Source organism: Saccostrea cucullata, unplaced genomic scaffold, assembly GCF_032062105.1.
Source record: "Saccostrea cucullata isolate Sc308-1 unplaced genomic scaffold, CSIRO_AGI_Scuc_v1 ctg3833, whole genome shotgun sequence".
Lineage (NCBI taxonomy): Eukaryota > Metazoa > Mollusca > Bivalvia > Ostreida > Ostreidae > Saccostrea > Saccostrea cuccullata.
The window spans coordinates 57,724-80,970 of record NW_026939808.1 but is presented as its reverse complement, the minus strand read 5'-3'; the positions used below and the strand labels follow the sequence as shown (position 1 = coordinate 80,970).

Below are 23,247 nucleotides of genomic sequence, written 5' to 3'. Positions count from 1 at the left end.
GTAGGATAATTATTTTGCTCACTTATTGTAATAAATACTTCATGAATATTTTGTGTATATTTCCAATAATCATGACACCAAAACGGAACAAGAAGTGTCTCTTTGAGAAAATTATACAATTTTTTTTATTAAGATAGATGCATATTTATGGAAGGAAGTACTAATATAAAAGTATTATATTTCTTGAAATCCAACATCTTAACGACTATCCTTTTTAGATGAAAAAGATAGATAATAGAGACATAATCTAAATAATGTTGTCTTATTGATTTTGATCTAAGATAATTTTAAGGACAGGAAAAGCGAACGTGTGAATTCAAAAGGCGGGTCAGGGCCAGGATTCATTAAAAGTCTTAGTATATTCTTAATTTTATAAAATCAACTAAGTTGTATATTTTATACTTTAGTTCCCTAAGTATATCATAAATTTTATAATTTGTGCAAAATCTTATGCATGAAAAGAAGGACACTCTTGTTGTGGCCTTAAACTCTACATTTAGATATATCGACGACGTATTGTCAATTAACAATGGCAATATTCATTCCTACGTCGATACGAAATATCATTGAAAGCTTGAGATAAAAGATACCATTGAGTCTGACACATCTGTTTCATATTTTGATATATGACTTGAAAAAGACGTGAATAGTAATCTAACAACCAAGCTATATGATAGACGTGATGACTTTAACTTTTCTATCGTCATCTTCCCTTACTTATGCAGCAATATACCTTCATCACCTGTATACGGAGTGTATATATCTCAATTGATTCGATACGTAAGAGCATGCTCTTTGTATGAACAATTTCCAAAACGAGGTAAATTATTGACAAGCAAGTATATCAGCCGTCTCGTGTAAACTCATTTCGTAAGTTCTATGGTCGATATGGTTCTATGGTCGATACAATGACCTTGTCAGCAAATACAATTTATCAATATGTCACATGCTGGCTGACGTTTTTCATACTTATTGTAAATCCATTATTTAAACATTGAATTGACGACGGATTTTCCCGTTATTTCCCGCGGTAGTGACCGGTCAGCAGGGGATGCTCACTCCTCAATGGCACCTGATCCAACCGGTGATGTTTCGAAGGTCCTTGTTTGCTTTACTCATATTTTCGATTGTTTTATGGACTTTAATATTAAATACTGTTCGTTATCTCCATATCCATGGAAATACGCACTGTTCAATGGCCCCGAGTTCCGAATGAATTTGAAAGGATTCAACGTTTTGTTGTGACCTCTCTCCATGAGTGAAAAATCTTGAACAGGACGTACACAACATACAATCTAACAGTTATTATATTCTTGTATCAAAATGTCGATTGCTGACAGACGTTTTTCATATTTATTGTACTCAGTAATTGAGATAAATTGTTCATGAAATTTTGTTTATATTTCCAATAAACATTACAACAAAAACGAACAAAAAGCAATCTGTGAGAAAATTATACAAATACTTTAGTTTGAATTAAAATTAATAATTATTTTTTTTTATTATCTGATAGAAAAAGGAGAGTACCCATTTTCAGGTATGATTAATTCTTTTCCTCAGTAATTAAGATAAATTCTTCGCGAATTTTTTGCTTATATTTTCAATAATTATGACAACATCACCGAACAAGAAGCATTCCTTTGAGAACATTACACAAATATTTTAGTTTTAATTAAAATTGATATATAATTGATATTATAATTGATAAAATTGATAAAAAAAGAGATAATTATTGATTCTAATTCAAACTAAAGTATTTGTATAATTTTCTCAAAGAATGCTTCTTGTTCGTGTTTGTGGTAATGAATATTGGAAATATAAACGAAAAATTTATGAACAACGTTGTTATCATGGTGATGAAAGTGTTAAGTTGTTTTTGTAAGATGCATATGTTTGGAAATAAGTTACTAATATAATAGTGTTATAATTTTTGAAATCCCGCATTTTAAGATGAAAAAGTAAGATAGTAAAGTCATCATCTAAATAATGTCTGTTTGATTTTGATCAAAGATAATTTTAAAGACAGGTAAATCGAACGTGGGAATTCAAAAGGCGGGATCAGGGCCGGGATTCATTAAAAGTCTTCATCTATTCTTAAATTTATAACAGTAATTTAGTTACGCAGCTAGAATAAGGCTGTCCGAAAAAATGTCAAACTGTTCAGACTGTTGTTACTTCTCTGAACTACCTAGATATGACGTCATAATAGAACATGACGTCAAGTCATTGCATACTTGAGCTAACATGACGGGGAAAGTGTCATAATTTGTACATCGCATGTAGATTTATTTTGGGGCCTTGTTGTTTAATTCAAAAGTTAGGATTGTTTTTAAGCTCTAACGTGCGAGAACCCATTATTGCCGAGATTTTCGTTTTTACGTTTAAAAATCTGTCAAACGGTAGTATTTTGAAGTTTTGTCGCAAGATACATGAATTACACAATTTTTTCAAACCTCCAATCGTCTCGGAGAAAGAAAAAGTTGTTTAGAATTAATCAACTCACCGGTGATATTTCAAGTCTTTGAAAACACACCAAAAAGCAGTCGTACGACAGGACATGTCATAGAATTTTCGACTAGAATTCCATTTTCCTGACAGAATCGGTCATGTTTTGGTGAAAATCGAATGAATATTTTCCTGTATGCACTAATACTAAACAACATTTTTTCCTTTTTTGAGCTTTTGCAATGAAATTTTACAAAACAACTCCCTGTGGCCTAAGAAAGACCCCTATTGACCTTGATGTCAAAAGGACAGAGTTTAAGGTCGTAAATTTATAATTTTGTCTGTGTGTAACACTATCCTTTCCAGGCGATAGTGTTATATTTTTCCGAAATACTTTTTTTTACTAAATGATAGTATTCAGCATGTGAAATGAAAAATTTATGAGGTCTGGCTTATACAAACTCATAAAATCATCATTAGTGTGATAACTAGAGCCGAGCTCGTTGCAAAGCAACGAGTAGGTCTTCCGTTGGAGCTGTGGACAGGAAGTACCGACCTTGGGTCAAGGTCACTGCACTTTCTTATGTGAACAACCTTCCTTCTCAGCACAAGCCTCCAATGAATCCTAATTACAAAGTTATGCTTAAACATTTTTTTTCTCTGTCAGTGACCTTGATTTGCCAGAAAGACCTTTGATCAGGGTCATGACGCAACCTCCAATCATAAGTAATCTATGTTTCAAGTAAGAGCCTCTAATGATTTTCACTTACTAGTTCACAGCGTGGAAAAGAAAAGATTTCTTCTGTCAGTGACCTTGATTTTAACAGAATAACCTTGGCTCTTTGTCAAGACAAACCCTCAATACAACTTTTAGAAATTCATAACGCTGACAAGAATTTTACAACTTTTCTGTCATTGGACCTGAATTTGTTAAAATGACCTTATTTTAAGTCATCTGAAAACCGGCGGACTATAAGCAAGTTGTATGAAGTATGATAAATCAAATACAGTGTATAGTCAGAATGAAATGATACTATTTTCTGAATCAAAATCGTAAAAAAAACTTTTTGTAACAAGCAATCTCTATATCATGTATGAACTTACAGATATTCTCGTTTACATATAAATGATTGCAACAGAACATTAATTCTTTGTTTCGAGTACGAGCTTCCGGTTTCTTTATGTTATAGCCTGGCCTTCTTTGAGGGACAAACAGACATATGGACATTTAAACAGACCGTTTAATTCCCATCCCATCCACACTACCCCCCAAAATACACAATCACTTTGCAAGGGAAAACTCTAGTCATGATTTGAAAAAAGTAACCTTTTTTATAACAGGAAGCTTTCGTAAATATGGTTTCCCATTCTTGATTGACATTCAGACCTGAAGTTCGTAAGAATAATATTTTAAAATGACCCCTTCTTATTTTTACTAACCGTTTTCTCCATTGTTTTCATTTTATATCCCCCAAGGTCGCCCGCATAGCGCAGTGATTAGAGCGTCTGCTCTATAGTCGCGAAGTAAGGAGTTGAACCTTACGTCGTGGTTTCGAATCCCACTGTGGGACGTGGGGACCTGTCCTTCCGATGAGACCGTATAAAACAAGGTCCTTTGTCGCTTTAGGTGCTGGCACAAAAAAGATCCCTCCCTGCTCAAAGGCCCGAAGTGCCGATTATAGGACAATTAATGTTTGACTATGGTGTCGGTTATGATTTTAACAGTTTAAATAAGGTCATAAAAGTGTGTATTATAATTACATGATAAGTTTGTGATATTCAGTAGCTGCAGATTGTTATATAAGATCTTAAATTTTCGATCCTGTACATACGATGCGAGTTTATTACTACTTTATACATGTACATTGTATAATCTGCTACTGATATCTTTAAAATCACTGAACAAAATTGAAATATTAGCACACTTTACTTATCATTTACAGGTTTTGAATAAATTATAAAACAAATTAAATTCATTGCTTTAATATCTTGAATTATTTTTTCAACTTGACTATTCAACCTGTAATTGCATTGTGCAGCACAGAAGTCACCTATGAAGTTTACACGTGCCGGAGATACTTATCGATGTTTAATCCATTTCTTTGAGTATAATTTTAAATACATCCTGATGATTCGGAAGATTTTCTTTAAAAGTTTAAAATTGGAATAGCCATGGAAAAAATCTGTGATGACAAAAAAAATGTGTTTGGGAAAATTTGTGTTGAAAACGGATTTATTTGTGTGTTAAAAGCGCAAAGCTTGTGCATTTAAATCAATATTGATTGAAGTAAAGTAACCGCAGATCGCCAGTCCTTACGCTATGAATCGTCAAAATGAAAAGTATAATTACACATGGAGCTAACGAACTATAAAAGCTTAAGACTGAATAATGTACATGTAAAATAAATATCCCATCGTTTTGTACTAAAGTCAAACCTTCGACATTTTAAGATATTAACTTAAAGAAAATAGTGTTTTCCGTAAGTTTGTAAAATTAGATTTAACATGCGACCACGTTGTGTAAATTAATGTCAACAAGCGATGGAAAGAATGGTTGGTCCACAGGGACTTGCTCCCGGCGTGTAATAATTATTCATTAAAAAATCATGTACCGTAATAATAAAACGTGTAGTTTTATTATTACGGTATATGATTTTTTTTTAAATAAATTATTTTTACACGCCGGGAGCAAGTCCCTGTGGTTGGTCGCATAATTGTAAACAAACACAATACCTAGATAGCTGTTTTAGATAAATAATTATCACGATAAAATTTAGAACAAAGATAAGCATGATAAGCCAAAATATTAATATCAAATATCCGACAATAATAATTTTCCATTAATTGTCGTGTTGTAAAATGGTTTTAGTACACCAATTATTTTGCCTATGACTGCGGGGTCAATGGTTCGCCGCGGTGTGTCGCTTTGGATTTTCTTGGACGTGTGTAATCGAAAGATAGATTACGTAATGGTAAACCTGGGTTCCAGGTGAATGTGAGAATCGCGTAGTAAATAATTGTGTATAATTTGACTCTTAATTAAAAGTTCTTTTTATGAGATCCGGGCGTATATTGCTTTCGTTCATTATTGTTTGTGTTCATATTTAAACGAAGAAAAGATACTCCTGCTTTTTTCTATAAATATAACTCTTTCTCTTGGAAAGATCTTGATTAATAAAAAGAAAATGGTGCCATTGAATACTCTGAACGGGAACCAAAGAACATGTTTAAACCTAATTTAAAAAAGAGATATGATACAGCGTTGTAAAATACTTATTACGGCAGGTTAACTTCAATTCTACGCATAAAGAGTTCTCCTTCAATAGCAAGATGAGAACTGTCTAGCTTTCTATCCTATAATACGTAAGACTCGAACAAAATAATATTTTCATATGACAGAGGTAGTACATGTAGTATTAAGGAACAATTTTATATCTAAAAAAATGAATTTAACCATTCTGTTTTTATTTGTGTATAACTGTGGGTCGCTGGATCACACGCCGATTGATTCCCGGTGACCGACTTTGCCCCGCGCTATCGAGGGAGGCGCGTTATATAATTGTAAACAAACAAGGTGACGTGCACTTGATGTCTGTGAAAAGTATATGCTTTATAGTAATGTTTTGTTTTCTCATTATATTGTTTGTTTTTATGTGATAAGAAGAAAAGATTATCTTTTCTTTCCTTATTAGAAGACTTGGTTTATACGATTAAAAAAATGAAATAAAAGAGAAAGATGTCATTAAATAAGCATGATAATTTGGGGAAAAAAGCACAAAACACTTCAAGAATTTTATTCTAAAGAATATTAGCATTAAATTTAGCCATGTTTTTTTTTTTATTCGAAGTAAGTTTTTTTAATATACACGCATGAGGAGCTCTCGTTTACGTGCTGAGTGAAAAGAATTACCTGTACATATATAGGTCATGCATCTAGCTCATTTAAAACAAGACTAGAACAAAACAATTTCATAAGATCAGTAAGATGTTAAAGCACAACTTTATGATCAAAAGTCATTCGAAATATTTACCGTTTTTGAGATATAAAGTAAAAACTTTCAAGGGCCCTAGATCCCTAATTTTAGGGGCCAGCCCCTTTTTATTGATATCAAATGAAAGGTCTTGCAATTATGCACAACTTTTATTCAATATGTCTTAACAAAATAATTTTAGTTTTCAAGATAAAAAGAAAAATATGTGTAAATTTTCGCTCTTTTAGGCGTTCTAATTTTTGACCCCTATATAGCGCCATTTTCAATACAGAAATCGAAAAACAAAAACCGATGTGCACAACTTCAATCCTCCTGTTACCTAAAATCAGTAAAAATTATGCTCCAGCTTTTGTGGTTTCTGAGCCTTTATCTGGAAACGAAAGCCTATAAATTTTCGTTTAAAGGGGAATAACTCAAAAGCGGAAGTGAATTTTTGAAATGTTAGGTAGCACTCTGACAGAGTTTAATAATGTCTATAATGTCTGAAAATTTGAGCGAAATACGTTGATAAATGAGTGAGATATGAGGCCTCAAAGTTGGCGTCTAGGAAGTAGAAGAAAAAAAAGAATAATAATCTTTACCAACAGAATCAGTAGAAGGTCTTCCGTTGGAAACGGAAGACCTTAAATATTCCATATAAAAAAATCTTCTATACACATACTAGAAAATAAGCAATCAAAAACTTTATATCCATATTGGCATTTTTTATTTGCTTCAGTTTACATGTATATACATTTAAAAATTCTACAAATTTAGGGGGATCCTACCCCCCCCCCCCAACTGTGCATGGTTTACTTTTTTCTCTCAGCGGGGGACACAAATTCTCTGATTTAGCTTCTTATCCTCAGTAATTTCGATAAATTCCTCACGAATGCTTTTGTTTATATTTCCAATAATCATGACAACAAAACAGAACAAGAAACGTCTCATTGAGAAAATTATACAAATATATTAGTTTAAACTAGAGCCGAGCTCGTTGCAAAGCAACGAGTAGGTCTTCCGTCGGAGCTGCGGACAAGGAGAAATGACCTTGGGTCAAGGTCATGCCACATTCTACTGTTAAAGCAATCTTTTAAGGGTAGATGTCATCTTATTTATGTTTTACTATTAAAAAAGATAGTAAAGGAATGTTTGCGACCTTGACCTTGTTAAAATGACCTTACGTCAGACCATGACACACGCTGGTGATAAGCAAAGCCCTTTGTGTGCTACCGTATTGACGAATTCTTAAGCTATATTTTTTTCGATAGGCTTTGTCACAGCTAATACGTGTATACATGTGTAAATCTAGGTATGAAAGTGTTATCCTTTCTTTATCGAAAGTCATGGTCAATTAATTTTAAGCAATGTTTAAAGCCGGTTAAACTTCAAGGTCAAAGTTCATTATATGCTAGTATTTGAAATGATTTTATCACAGGTCACATACATTTGATTTTTGTGTAATACGAAAACCCTATCTTTTCTCATTCAAAAGTTATGATCAAGATTTAAAATTGTGAAAAGTAAGTCAAGTCTCAAGGTCACGTTGTCAAAATCAGCGTATCGGTATTTAAAAAAAATGTTGTTACAAGTAATACACAGTGGTAAAATAAAAGCCCTAATCGATCTCTTTTCTCTCAAAAGGTATAACTATGGTTAATGTTTTTGAAAAGTGGGTCAAACTTCAAGGTCAAAGGGTCAAAAATCATAATGAATTTTCAAAGGCGTTGACACAGGTATTACATGTACATGTTTATAAAATGAAAGTTTTCAATAGTTATGGTCAATTTAAAGTATTGTTATTTTTTAAGTAGGTCAAGCTCCAAGATCAAGGTCACGGGGTTAAAAATCACAGTATATTTGAAAATTACATGTCACAAATAATGCACATGTGAAATATGAAAGTCCTATTTCAACTCATTCAATAGTTATTATCAAGTTTAAAGTTCTCGTGACAGATGGACACTGTCAGACTGGTTGACAAATAAGGTTTAATGTGTCCTAATAAAAATAAATATACGTTATTTAAACATGATGAATTGAGAAATACGAAGAATAAAAAACTAGAAAATATTTAAAAAAATATTGCACTGAAGCTATATTCAAATCCGTGTTTTTCAACTGCTTGAATCTAAAAATATTATTTACCATGTGTCTCTAACGCATTCCTTAAACTTTTCTACAGTTAAAAATTCCTTACAACCGTTTTTAATTGTCCTTCTGAGCCTGAACTTGAGATAATATGGATGGCACTGTAGTTCTCTGGTGATCCATCTCAATTTTTTTTAGAACAGCTAGCGAGCTACAGATCTGCAGCATGACAATTGTCATAAGGCTGTTTAAAGTTAATTCTACGTTTAACGTCACATCTAAAGTTCAAAACCTACGAGGGAGGGAGGAAAAAAATAAACAAACAAAAATTTCAAATAATTGTGAATTTATTCAAATTAACCTATTCAGTACATTAAAAACATAACAATTAAGTAATATGAGCATTTGATTAATATGACACCTAAGATTAATTTTCCTAGCAGAGTTTTTCCTTAGTATGTAAATCAGATTGAGTCCTTTTGTTAGCAAAAAATGTAGTCTATGACTGAATGTGCAGGAAAGTGGCTTTTAACTAGGCCTCAGTTGTCCTTTGGATTTATATTGCCACACGTCCGTGGTACCCTGGAGGCAAATGCTTCTTGTGGGAATAGTTGCTCAATATCTACAATTAAAATTTTTGATGACAATATTAAAAACTGTTCATGTTGAAATATCCTCAAATTGAATTATGTCGTATTTTTTTCTTAGTACTAGATCTACTAGCATTAAGTTTTGAAAGTGTGAATACTAATATATATTTGGATTATACTGTTAGCTGTTAGATGATCTGTAATACCTTGATTTCCACACAAAAGACAGGATTCATCACGTCTTGGAATACCTCAAACCACTTTCCTTACTCTCCTTCACTTGAAAGGCCCTATCTTCGGTAAGCTTCTCCCTGCTCAAATGGTTAAGACAAGTATTATCTTTTCCGAAAATTGTAGCTATTTGTACTGGTACAAGATCATGAATTATGAAGAAATCAATTATCTTACTCATCACTGTTCCTTTCGATTTTTACAGAAATATTTTTTTTAATTTTAAATAAATTAAATAAGATTTAAATGATGCTTTTCACTGTATATAAATATTGGTTTTTGACACACTTTCCACTCAGTAAAAAAGTTCGATTCTCTACAAAATACAATGAAAAGTTCAGCCAATAATCACGAACTGAGAGTCTGTCAGTCTGTACATGTGATTCGAAGACTGACAAAAAATCAAAAAACTTGACTTTGTCATTAACTTCAATCATAAAATTATCTATTTTTTACTTACATTTATGGTTCCAAGCTCTTTAAGACACCAACTGCCTTTACTGCGGCTATCAAAGCTCATTTTCTGTCACTACGGGAAGCAGAATTTAGTCGCTAATTGTAGAACCAAACCGGAACGGACATACAGAATTCCGAATTGTTTGTTTTTTTCAAAGACGAATTTCTCATAAACCTACGCGCGCGGGTGACGTTAAACATAGTTTTAATTTTAAACAGCCTAAAGTTAACTTTACAAATTCATTTGATATGTAACAGAATTGAATTTTATGAAAAGAATTATTTCTAATGCTTATTTTTAACATAACAAATTATTAACCTATCAAGTTAAGTTAAAACAGTAAAAAGGACATTGATACTCAGTATTTATCTAAGGAGTTAGTGTCAATCCTCAACCTCAAAGAGCGTTCGACTTCTATGATAATTGCGTTTGTGTGATGAAACTGCCGTGAACTATCCCGGTCGTGAACATTAGATGTACTGGACATTCCGTCTTCAAGAAAATATAGTTCTACTCTGGACTATTCCGAGTTACCTAAACGTTTGTATGTATGTCCATGTGTGAGCGTTTCAACCTGTCTTTGTTTTATGTGACTTGACTTGATTTATTTTTCAAAACACAAACTTTAACGTTTTATTGCTTGACTTTCGTTTTATAAATCACTTGTTTTACTGTCACCAATTATATTCTATTAACTTTGTTTAATTGTCAGAAATGCAATGCAAAATTCAGGATATCAAATGCAGCGAAAACTGGTACACCCCCCCCCCCAAAAAAAAAAACATATAGTACATGTACACACTTCGATGCTCGATTGTACACTCTAGAAATTAAAAAGTTTATCCGATTATTATGAATAAAAAAGTTTAGTTAGGCATACTCATCTTTGCTGACCTTTTCTTAAATTTATTTGACAACCTGCAAATTAACAATATCGTGTATGATTTTTTGGTTAATATAATAATAGGTTATGGAGTAATCATGGATTTCATCACCAGCCCTGGCCTGCCATTCTCGACTCTGAAGGAGAGCATTGTATCATTTCAGGGGGATTACGTATCGCAGTGAGAGGAAATTTAATACTTTAATCTCTTTTAGTCCAATAAACACGAAAGAAAGGCTTGGAATATTTGTATGAAATTACAGGAAGAAATTTTGCATTTGTTAGAAGAATTTCTAATTGTTCTTTTTTTTTCTCGTATTCTTAAAGCTCATGTTTGGTGCTCTTCTGTGTAAAACAGCATGTAGTTTAGTTAATATTATGTACATGCACCTAAAATCGTGTAATTGTGATATTCTAGCTTTTTATTTGAGGAAATCAAAGAAATTTATGAGCATATCATGCGGAAAAATACAATGATAAGTTATGTAGCAAATTATGCAAAACTCAAAGTTACTTAATTTTATTTTCGATTTTCATGAGAATTGAAAACGTCACTTCCACTTACAATTTACTGTGTGCATTTGTCATGTTTAATTGTAATTGCTACTTTTAACAACATCGCAATTTTTTCTGAAATAAATTAAGCAACAATTAGAATAACTTGATATAGGCCCGTATACATATAACGATTGCAATTACTTCAAAGTTGAGAGGGAGACGACGGCTTAAAAAAATGTGTACCTTTCCAATAATATAGAATCATCCGTTCAAATTAAAACAATTAAGTTGCAGTAGTGATATCCCCGATTCTTTAAATAACGAAACTATAATGGACTTCACAAGGGTAAAATTCAACATTAATTTATGTACATGTGCAATTACAATCTCTATCAAAATTGGCAGAGTTATCGATAGGTCATCCTGCGTCACCTTTCAGTGTAACCAATGGACTCGTCCAGAGGAATCATCTGTACCTGAGCAAAATCGCAGCGCCTTTCTATCATTCGTCAAAGAATAGAATCAGACATTTTATCTTTTAATACTCGTACATGTTCAAGAAAACCTTTATATTTGTGTCTAGTAATATTCTTACGATTTACGCAAATAATAAATTTTTGATTTTAAACTGAGTAAATCGATGACTAGCATCGTTTTAGATAACTCTACGACTCGCGTAAAAATCAAAGAGCGGTAATGTTGACCTCCGGAATGTATATAGGTCAATGCATGTGCGATCGATAAACAGGTTGCACAACTGTAAACAAAGCAGTCAAGGTCCGAGGAAAATTCACGATGCCTGAATAAAATGACAGTGAATTATTTTAAGCTTATTTTTTCTTTTATTTATAAATAATGCAACATTGAATATCAATCGAATGAGAGATGATAAGTATTTTTCCTATCTCCCGTCTTGTAATTCAAACTAAATACAAGGAGAAAGTTGTCTCTGAATAATCTGTATGACATCCAGCTAGAGAATACGTTAAAAACTTTATTTCAACAAAGTTTAACATTCAGTTTAGTTAAGTATATATTTTTATCCAGTTTATTTCAGCTATACGTGTTATACGCGTACGCATAAAGAATTCTTCACTTGCCGTATACACCGTATACAACGGGTAACGCGGGGGAGTCGCTAAAAAGTATGGGGGAGTCGTTTTCAACGTATGGGGGAGTAGATTTTCACCGCTTCGGAGTCAGAGGAGATGTGGGTCACGTCTTTTTTCGGTATATATAGGATGTATTTACAAAAAACAAATATCCCACGGAAGATGGCAATAGTTAAGCTTTATCGTGGTCATTTGTCCGGCTATCATATACGTCTAGTTTTCTCAAACACTTCGAAACTATTTCACAGTGTTCATATTTACGTTGATCGGGTAGTAAAAACATGCATGATTTGCACAATCTACGGCTTGCGTAGGGGTTCTCACATTTAAAACAGCGAGAGAAAACGTTTATCTTTTAAATGCAACAACCTAAACTTGACTAGACTTTATAAAAATTAATAATTAAGACATTTTCTCTTCAGACAGTAACGGATACGTAGGGGGGAGTCGTTTATTGGAAAGCACATCGCAGGGGGAGTCGCAAAATAAATTCAAATGCATATACTTGGTGTTGTTTTCATCTCTTTTATACTGCCAATACCTTTTTATTTACTCGTAGATATCTATAAATCTATATGTTTGGTTATTTACTTTATAATCTGAGGTTACGAAAAGAGATTTTTTCTGTGGCTTTATCAGTTCCAGAAAACAGTCAGCAATTTAGATTACATGAACAACTGGATTATATATCATCGGAGCACATGTGCTTGGGGACAGGACCCTCCTCCTCAGTATGTAATGTTCGTACATGTATATCACAAAAATTCAATTCACGAATTCACGAATCCTCACTTCCAGTATGGAAGCATCTCCATAAAAAAAAAATCAACTAGATTTATAATATATTTGAAAATTAATTTTCAAATAAAAATCAGTAAACGACAATATGAAAAATTTCTTGATAATATTAACCATTTTTTTTAATTAGAAAAAGGCAGATCTCTGACGCGTCTTCACGCCCCTTGACGTTTTCTTTGGAAAGGGGGTTAAGTTTAACTGGTATATTCTCACGACTAGGTTCACAATTTATTATTTATTCATCATACCGGTATATAGTAACACATCTTCAGACACAAACGAATTCGAATTAGTACTTCAATTGAGAATATTTTGGATTATCTGAGGTTAATACACATAGGTAAATGTACAGAATGAATGCTGAAGAAGGGACTGGATTGCATATTACCTAAAGCGCTTGAAATGTATGTCTATGATAAATAAAATGAGAAGTGTCAATGTAAAAATAATTAACCAAAAACTTTGAAAAGAAGAAATACGAAAATATTTCTTCAATGTATACATTTCATTATCATGATACCCTCCCTTACCTTGCCCCAGCTCTATACAGTTCCTCAGAACATGTTACCCCCTTTATCCCTCTCCCTTTCTCAGTTTCGTGAATTCATAGCATGGCGGGTTGTTGTACCAGAATCAGTCTGAGGCAGCTAGCATTATACATTCATAGACAGGGGTTCGAGGGCAACATGCGTTTCATTGGCGTCGGAAGCAAATTGAAAGGGGGGGGGGACTAAGTTGTAAAAAAAATTTTTATAACGTCTCAAAAAACCAGACAAGCAAAAAAAAACCACACACACAACCGATGTGTCTGTGGAAAGTGGGGGGCTAAATCTACGAAGCAATGTTCATTGTCTATACTAAGTATATGTTTGGAAAAAAAGTGGGGGGGGGGCCTAAGTCTATACTAAGTATATATTAGGATAAAAAGTTGGGGGCTAAGCCCCCATAGCCCCCCCCCCCCCCCTCCGTTCCGACGCCTATGCGTTTTGTCGGACCCAAGAACCAAACTGTTTGCACGAGACGATTAGGCCGAAGGAAAGGGGTCGACAAAACACGTTTTGCCAGATCTAGAGAACACATTCGATAAATGTTTTGTTATGCATTTTACTATTTATTATGATATTATCATGATGAAATTTTTGTTAACCCTCACAGCATTGAAAAACTTTCAATTCCGTAAAGTTCTGACAGCTGACACCGCCCACACTTTGGCGTAAACGGTGCAATATCTCATCGAAAGGTCCAACATCTCGCTCCACGGTCAAACTGCTATTTATTTGACTTATGAAAACAGTAGAAAGGTTATTCTTTTTAATGTAAATTTATGTAACAATTTTTAAAAGTATAACAAACAAAAATTACAGACAACTCACCTGAAAAATTTTGACAAGCAAAAAAAAAAAAAAAAAAAAAAAAAAAAACAATGGGTTGGTGAAAGGAGGTTACAACAGTTTGACAACCAAATTGTATTAACACATTAGCAAATAATAGTTACTATAATTTAAGTATTCTGCAACAATAATAATAAAAACATGTTTAATATTATTAAGAAATTTTCCAAATTATTAATCGGGTTGTTCTTTTTTTTATGGAGAGGCTTTCATATTGGAAGTGAGGATTCGTGAATTCGTGAATTGAATTTTTGTGATATACATGTACGAACATTACATACTGAGGAGAAGGGTCCTGTCCCCAAGCACATGTGCTCCGATGATATATAATCCAGTTGTTCATGTAATCTATATTGCTGATTGTTTTCTGGAACTGATAAAGCCACAGAAAAAAATCTCTTTTCGTAACCTCAGATTATAAAGTAAATAACCAAACATATAGATTTATAGATATCTACGAGTAAATAAAAAGGTATTGGCAGTATAAAAGAGATGAAAACAACACCTAGTATATGCATTTGACTTTATTTTGCGACTCCCACTGCGATGTGCTTTCCAATAAACGACTCCCCCCTACGTATCCGTTACTGTCTGAAGAGAAAATGTCTTAATTATTAATTTTTATAAAGTCTAGTCAAGTTTAGGTTGTTGCATTTAAAAGATAAACGTTTTCTCTCGCTGTTTTAAATGTGAGAATCCCTACGCAAGCCGTAGATTGTGCAAATCATGCATGTTTTTACTACCCGATCAACGTAAATATGAAAACTGTCAAATAGTTTCGAAGTGTTTGAGAAAACTAGACGTATATGATAGCCGGACAAATGACCACGATAAAGCTTAACTATTGCCATCTTCCGTGGGATATTTGTTTTTTGTAAATACATCTTATATATACCGAAAAAAGACGTGACCCACATCTCCTCTGACTCCGAAGCGGTGAAAATCTACTCCCCCATACGTTGAAAACGACTCCCCCATACTTTTTAGCGACTCCCCCGCGTTACCCGTTGTATACGGTGGTATAAAACTAATCAGTTACCTGTACATAAAGTTTGCTGCTCATTCAATAACACAAGATTCGAACAAAATTGCTTTTGTTCATGAGATCAGTAAAATGTTAAAGAACCCATTTCAAATCGATAACCATATCGAAATATTTACCGTTTTTGAGTTATAAAGCAAAAACTTTCGAGCGCCCTTGACCCCTAATTTGAGTGACCAGCCCCTTTTTAATGATGTCAAATGATAGATCTTAAAATTATGCACAATATTTGTGAAATATGTCTTAACAAATTATTTTTAGTTTAAAAGATATACAAAGAAATATATGTAAAATTTGGCGCTTTTGGGCATTCTCATTTTTGACCCCTATCTAGCACCGTTTGGAGCGCAGAAATCGAAAAAGAAAAACCGATAGACACAACTTCAATTCTTCTAGTATTTAAATGCAGTAGACATTCTGCTCCAGCTTTTGTCGTTTCTGAGCCTTTGTCTGGAAACGAACAGTACCAAATTTTCACTTAAAGGGAAATAACTCAAAAGCGGAAGGGAATTTTTGAAATGTATGAAAACATTTTAATTGAGTTTTGTAACGTCCAAAAACTCTGAAAATTTGAGCGAAATCCGTTCAGAAATGAGCGAGTTACGAGGTCTCAAAGTTGGCGTCTAGAAAAAAAAGAATAATAGGGAATAATCTTAACCATCAGAATCAGTAGAAGGTCTTCCGCCTGAGCGGAAGACCTTAATTAAAATTAATAAATATCTCTTTTGTTTTCTTATCGGACAGAAAGTTTACATGAATCCGCGGAATACTCAGGTATGATAATTATTTTCATCAGTAATTTAAATAAATTCTTCACCCTTTTTTTATTTTGACTATGCATAAAGTTAAATATATTAATTTGAATTGATATTTGTGTTAATATTCTTAAAAAGTGTTTTAAATGGTATGATTTTGTTTCATTTTCTTTCATATTGTATAAAAGAAGAAAAGACAACACATTCATATGCCTTTTTACCGAAGTTTAATGGTAATGACTTGAGTTTTTTTCTTATTGTTTGCTAACAGAAAAAGTAGGGAAAATTAAACACTAATTGTTCAATAAGCAATTTCAATACATGGTGTTTACTCAATGATTTTATCAAAAATTGATAGAATTTGTGCTTTATGACATACAAACAAGATTTTCCAAATTGTACTGAAAACCTCCATATAAGTTGTGAAGTTGTCAACGTTTTATTTAGACTATTTAGTTAATATATCATTTCCTGAACACAAAAATTCATTTATTATTGTCATGGTTTGAATTGAAATTGAAAAATATGTTTTTTTTCTTATTGTATAGATAGTAAAAAGCACCCATGTACACGTTGAATTGTTTCCTCGTTAATTGAGATAATTTCTTCACGATTTTTTGTTATGATTTCTAATAATGACAACGTTTACAACAAAACCGAATATTCTTTAAATCCCATTTCTCAAATTCTATCCTTTTTTAGATGAAAAAGTTAGATAGTAGAGACATCATCTAAATAATGTCACATCTGTTTTATTTTGATCTAAGATATTTAGGACAGGTAAAACGAACCTGGGAATTCAAAAGGTGGATTCAGGTCCGGGATTCATAAAAAGTCTTAGTATATTCTTAATTTTACAAAACCAATTAAGTTACATATTTAATACATAAGTTCTTGTATCAAAATTTCAAATGCGGACTGACGTTTTTTATACTTATTGTACACAGTAATTGAGATAAATTGTTCATAAAATGTTTGTTTATCTTTCAAATATGCATTACCACAAAAGCGAAAAAGAAGCAATTCTTTGAGAAAATTATACAAATACTTAAGTTTTCACTAAATGATAGTAGTCAGCATGTGAAATGAAAAAATTATGAGGTCTGGCTTATACAAACTCATACAATCATCATTAGTGTGATAAATATTCCATATAAAAAATCTTCTATACACATAATAGAAAATAAGCAATCAAAAACTTTATATCCATATTGGCATTTTTTATTTCCTTCAGTTTACATGTATACATTTAAAAATTCTACAAATTTAGGGGGATCCGACTCCCCCCCCCCCCTCCCAACTGTGCATGGTTTACCTTTTTTTTTGGCGTCTACAAATATCATTTCCTCCTGCTACTTTATAAAACGGAAATATCATAAATTTCTTTTGTCCGCACACGTCTAAATGTTCACTTAATGGTATTTGTCTATACTCTGGAGTGTTAATCTGTTGCTTGTGGGTACGAACCCTGGTACGGAGGGTGTTACTGGTCTCATCTATGTAAAATTCACTACACCCTGTACAGGTTATCACATATAAAACATTTTGTGTATCACACGACATACTGGCGTTCACTGTAAATTTTCTGCCGTTTAAGTTATAACAAGATCCTTCAGTTATAAAATCACAGGTTCCGCATCGGGGATTTCCACATTTAGTCACTGAATAAGTTCCTTTAAAATTAGAATTACATAGGAGTCTTTTCAGGTTCTTTGGTTGACGTCTACTTGAGATAAATTTTACGTCTTTATAAATTGTCCTTGTAGTTTCGTCCTCTCTGAGAATAGTGTTCAGTTGGTGAACAATGGGGTTGATGTTCTGGTTCCGGGGATTATGTGCACAAAGGGAATAATATTCTCGTTAACTTCACGTCCTTTGGCTAAAAGTAATTCCGATCTATCATGTTCCTTGGCTTTAAGTATTTCATCATCCATAAGCTGAACTGGATATTTCTGTTTAACAAGTTTAGTTCATTTAAACGAATGTCCCTTGTATTTTTTATATATATACAATTTAATCCACCGGAGTAACACACTGCGCAAGATTGGAAACCACGGAGGCACTCCGGTGCTTCCAAATAAAATAATAAATACAACTTTAACCACAAATAAAATAGCATCAAAATAATAATTCTACTACAAAAGATAAATGTCAAAATCCGGAAGAAAATAGCAATATACATTCAAATAGACCGCCAGACGAAACTAGACAGTGGCCTGGGGTCAAATGCATAAAGTACTACTTTAACGCCATACACTAGTTCTGGTAAAATGGCCACCTACATGTGCCGAAGGTAAATAGAACAATTACACTTTATTATTTTATATGACATTTCAATACTTAAAAACAATACCCTTGCAATAACAGTTTAACAATAACTTATACAAAGAAAATAGGCTGTGAACAACAATGCATCAAGTCATTAGAGTTGGGTATTGCGAAGGAAATCCATATTGCGATATATTGCAATATTTTACTTTGAATATTGCAATATATTGCAATATATTGTAGATTAATTATCATTAATAAATTTGAGCAGAATGTTTGAAATGCTGTCAAGTTCAAAGACTATTTGAATCTATCTTTAAGTTTAAAAGCGGGAGGAGGGATAAGACATTGATTGCACACCAAATTAGCACTTTACTTTTAATCAAATTCCAGGTAAAATAGTAAAAGAAGATGAACTCTCTTGGAGAATTTTCACATTGAAATAAAATTTTTTACAGATTATATAATCTTTTTTCATTGCATTCTTTTTTTTTGGGGGGGGGGTTAATGAAGTAACATAAAATGTTATTAAAGATTAAAACAATATACAGATTAGGCCTATATGAAAATAATTTTCGTGTGGTTACAAAATAAAATTTAAAAAACCAGAAAGAAATTGTGACCTGTTTTCGTGCGTTTTGGTAATTTAGTCTAACCCGACCTAATTTCACATCAAGACGTACAATCAGGAAATGGCCTGTTTTAATATATTATACATGCTCCTGCTATAGCATAAGGTGTTTAAAATGGCATGAAAGTTATTAAAAATAATTAAAACAACACTGCTACAAGTGAAAACATGGATGACCATTTACTTGTAATATGTACATATGTAATACACCGCGATGTCGATCGTGTAGATTCAATGTGAGAATCCCTGTAAAAATGTTTTATATATTTTCTTCCTTATAAATTTTATTTTAAAGTCTTATTAATTAGTACTTTTATTTCAAAGTAAGATATTCAAAACTGCAACAGTGAATTCAAAGCTTCCACCCCCCTCTCTCTCTCTCCTCTCTCTTTCTCTCTCCCGAACGAAACTGACGAAGAATTCTTTCAACGAGAAAGAAAAAGACTTAGAAGTTTCCAGTTTTATTTAACAGTTTCTACAATAAATGAGGTTTTTATATATTTTTATAAATATCGTGAAATACCGGTATCTGATTTTCATATCGCGATATATTATCGTGGTGGATAATACCGCAATATACCGATATACCGGTAATATTGCACACCCCTACAAGTCATTAACATTAATGTAAACCTTTTATAGCAAAACATCGAGAACATGTTAACTGAGGGGTCGTATAACAACACAAAATACAAAACTACGAAATCAGCTGATCACAAACTTCGATGAATCGATAGCATTAATGGTGACTACAATTAAATACTTAAATTTATATTACAATGGCAATACAATTATACATATTCTGACTCCACAATAATAATACTTGCTGTAAAACAATTTATTTTTGCCAGTAGGTTTAAAAATATGCCTAAATTAAGTTTTGCAATGCGAGAGAAACATTTTGTAGATAGAATTCTAGTTGCAAAGGCTATGAAATTGCAAATTTTCAGAATATGAAAAGTACTGGAAAAATCTTTGTGAAATCTTTGTGAAACTAGTATCCTATAATGTATTTATTTTTCCAAATTTATATTCAAAATACAAATATGTCAAAATACTAAATACTGTTCCCCGACTTCACTTTTTTGTGTTTACCCACCGCCACACCCTCCTCTTTGTTAACTTCTTTTTATATAAAGCTTTCGCAGTGAAGATACATATAATACACAAATGTCAGCTTTTCGAAATGAACAAGTATTAATATTTACCAAAGAGGAATTGTATTAATTGTATGAAATGAAATACGTGGTAGAAGAACAAAAAGCATGTTTTGAATGTAAACAATTTCATTGTACAATCTGGAAATGTGAGAGAATAAAAAAATAACTGTTGCCAATCGTGCGACCCCTACTTGCATTTCAAAAGATTGAATGTTTTTATCTTTTTCATAATAACTACCATATAGGGCCTACAAGATGATATTACAGAATTGCCATGAATAATTTAACTTAAATGAATATTGGCTAATAAACTCCGTATGCAGATGATGAAGGTATATTGATGAAGGTTTATTGCTGCATAAGTAAGAGAAGTTGACTATACAAAAGTTAAAGTCATCACGCTTATCATAGAGCTGGTTGTGTCATTAATGTCTTTCTCCAGTAAAATATCCAATAATTAAACAGATGTGTCAGATTCTGTGGTATCTTTTTTCTCAAGCTCAACAGGATATATTGTATCGACATAGGAATGGACGTTACAATCTGTAATTGATAATGCGTCGTCGATCGATCTAAATGTCGAGTTGAAGGCCACTGCAAGTGTCAACATTAGCTTATGGTTTGCTGAATATTGAAGCAAAATATAACATATCATTTAATTAAATAAAAATGTTCATTTGAACATCAAAATAAAAAGTTTCACTTGAAATGCATTTTTTTTGTTTAAAACAGATATCTTAGCAACACAACGAGTTTTGCAGTACATGATCTCTGGAAAAATAACAGTTCGTCATGCACGGGGGATTGTTGTCGGATGTGCTGGTGCTGGTAAAACAACACTCCTTTACAGACTAATGGGAAGAGCTCCTCAGGAAATAAACGAAATAAAGTCAACAAGAGGACTTCAAATCTACGAATATGTATTCAATAGGGATGTCAACGAATATTCGAATATTCGAATATTCATTCGATGAGTTGATATTCGAATATAAATTTGTGATTCGAATATTCGTTTTTAAGTATACAACTTTGCAAGTTTTAATAGAAATTGAATCAAGTTTGTACAAAATTAAAAACAAAACACTCCTCTTGGAATACCTAAAAGGTGTGAAGAATGTATCTATTAGAGTAATTTATTTATTTGTTAAATTAATTAGTGGTATAATAGTTTTCAGTACTAACAATCAGCTTGTATTGTTGAAGGACCCAGTTTTACAGTAAACATACATACATACTTCTTGTTTATGTACTAAATATCATTAAAAATCATTATCGGGAAATTATGAATAGCAAAAGGTAATTGCTTTTGATATTTCACCATTAGATAATTGTTCTGCTTAGTATAAATTTGTAGGAGTTGTCATACAAAGTGTAGACTTTAGTAAGACGATCAATTAATCTGGGATATATTAAAGAATCTTTTGAATTTTCAAAAATCAATCACTACATTTTAGATGTATGCTATTAAATAATTTTAAAAAATATAAATAATTGTAGTGCATTTTCCAAACTCTACACAAGATTTTATTCTAAAATAATGGCATAAAACCTATACTGCTTGACAGAAGAGTGAAGCTTTATATTTTATAATGCAAAATGTATTTATTTTATCGAATATTCGAATATATTCGAATACTCCTATCGAATATTCGAATATCAATTATTGACAATTTTGACATCCCTAGTATTCAATGTAAAAGATGGAACCCTTAGAGGTAATGATTTATTTTTACCGATTGAGTTTATGTCTTCAAATTCATAATGTTTTCATGATTGCAAATCATTGTAGCTGACAAAGAACACACACAAAGCAAACAATTGATTTGTGTTCCAAAATCCACCGCTTTTAAGAGGAAAGAAGAAAGATTTAGTTTTAATCAAGAGGCAGATCTCCATTCAATGGATTTAGAGGATGGTGCTGACAATGCCAATGAGTGTCGAGCAAATACTAAACCATTAGCAATAGATCTTAAAGACATATTGGATGAAAGGGAAAACGAAACAAGTGTCAGCCTGGTAGATTTTGCTGGACAATTTGCTTATTATGCATGTCATCAAATTTACATGAGGTCAGAGGCTTTTTATACTCTAGTGTTGGATATGACTAAAGAATTTGAGGATGTCGTTAGCAATGAAAAAGACGAGCGAAAGGGTTCTGTCTTTTCTACGTGGACTAACAAAGGTTTGTTTTTTACAATCTAAGCAAATGTTTTTAATTTCAACGTAATTTGTTCGATATAAAACGAGCAAACAAGTACCCCCAAACCGGAAGAGTAAGCATCCCTTGTAGACCAGTCACACTTGCCTTGTACTCTTTGTCATGATTGGGTAAAGGGAAAATCCCTAAAAATTTCAGGGTGTAACTAATGGCAAGCGTCAGTGTAACGTTAATGTTACATTGATTTGGATGGTAAGGTTATTGTATTGACTAAAAAACTTGCAAAATGATTACTTCAAGCGAGACTATTGTTATTCTTGTTTCTTGCCTCGCTGTGAAAAGTGTTCGTACAAAGAATATTCTCTTGTGTATCAAATTAGCTGAGGGATATAAATTCCATATTCAAGCAACAAGAGTTTATTTTTTTCTATTTCATATAAATAACTGGTAAAATAAAATCTAATTGACCAAGGCAGTCGCGTTACCGTCGTGTTTGTCTTGCAACAAAACCTAGTGTTTCACGAATGTGACGTCACAATGAGATGACCTTATGGTATTTGTTCATATCGTTTATTGACTGTAAATATTAAAAGACATATTTTCTTGGGCGGAGTTTGAATGTGACCAGTGTATAAATTTCACGGATTTGTCACGAATTATTTTTTAATGTAGTGCGGCTAGTAGCGTAACTAATCTGTTTCATAATGTTCTAATAAAATGTTTACTTTCATCATAAGATCTTTAGATTTCCTGCTTTGTGCTTGAT

The 23,247-nt window shown here is 32.4% G+C and overlaps 1 protein-coding gene across 1 annotated transcript in view; it reads left to right on the top strand.

Moving 5' to 3' along the window:
• The window catches only part of LOC134254020 (uncharacterized), a 43,706-nt gene that overhangs the window by 7,892 nt on the left and 12,567 nt on the right, over window positions 1-23,247 (top strand). Inside the window, exons 5-7 of the mRNA XM_062736593.1 lie at window positions 21,056-21,252; window positions 22,017-22,038; window positions 22,113-22,505. Of these exons, the coding sequence (XP_062592577.1) occupies window positions 21,088-21,252; window positions 22,017-22,038; window positions 22,113-22,505 (580 nt within the window). The 5' untranslated portion in view covers window positions 21,056-21,087. The remainder of the gene's footprint in view (window positions 1-21,055; window positions 21,253-22,016; window positions 22,039-22,112; window positions 22,506-23,247) is intronic.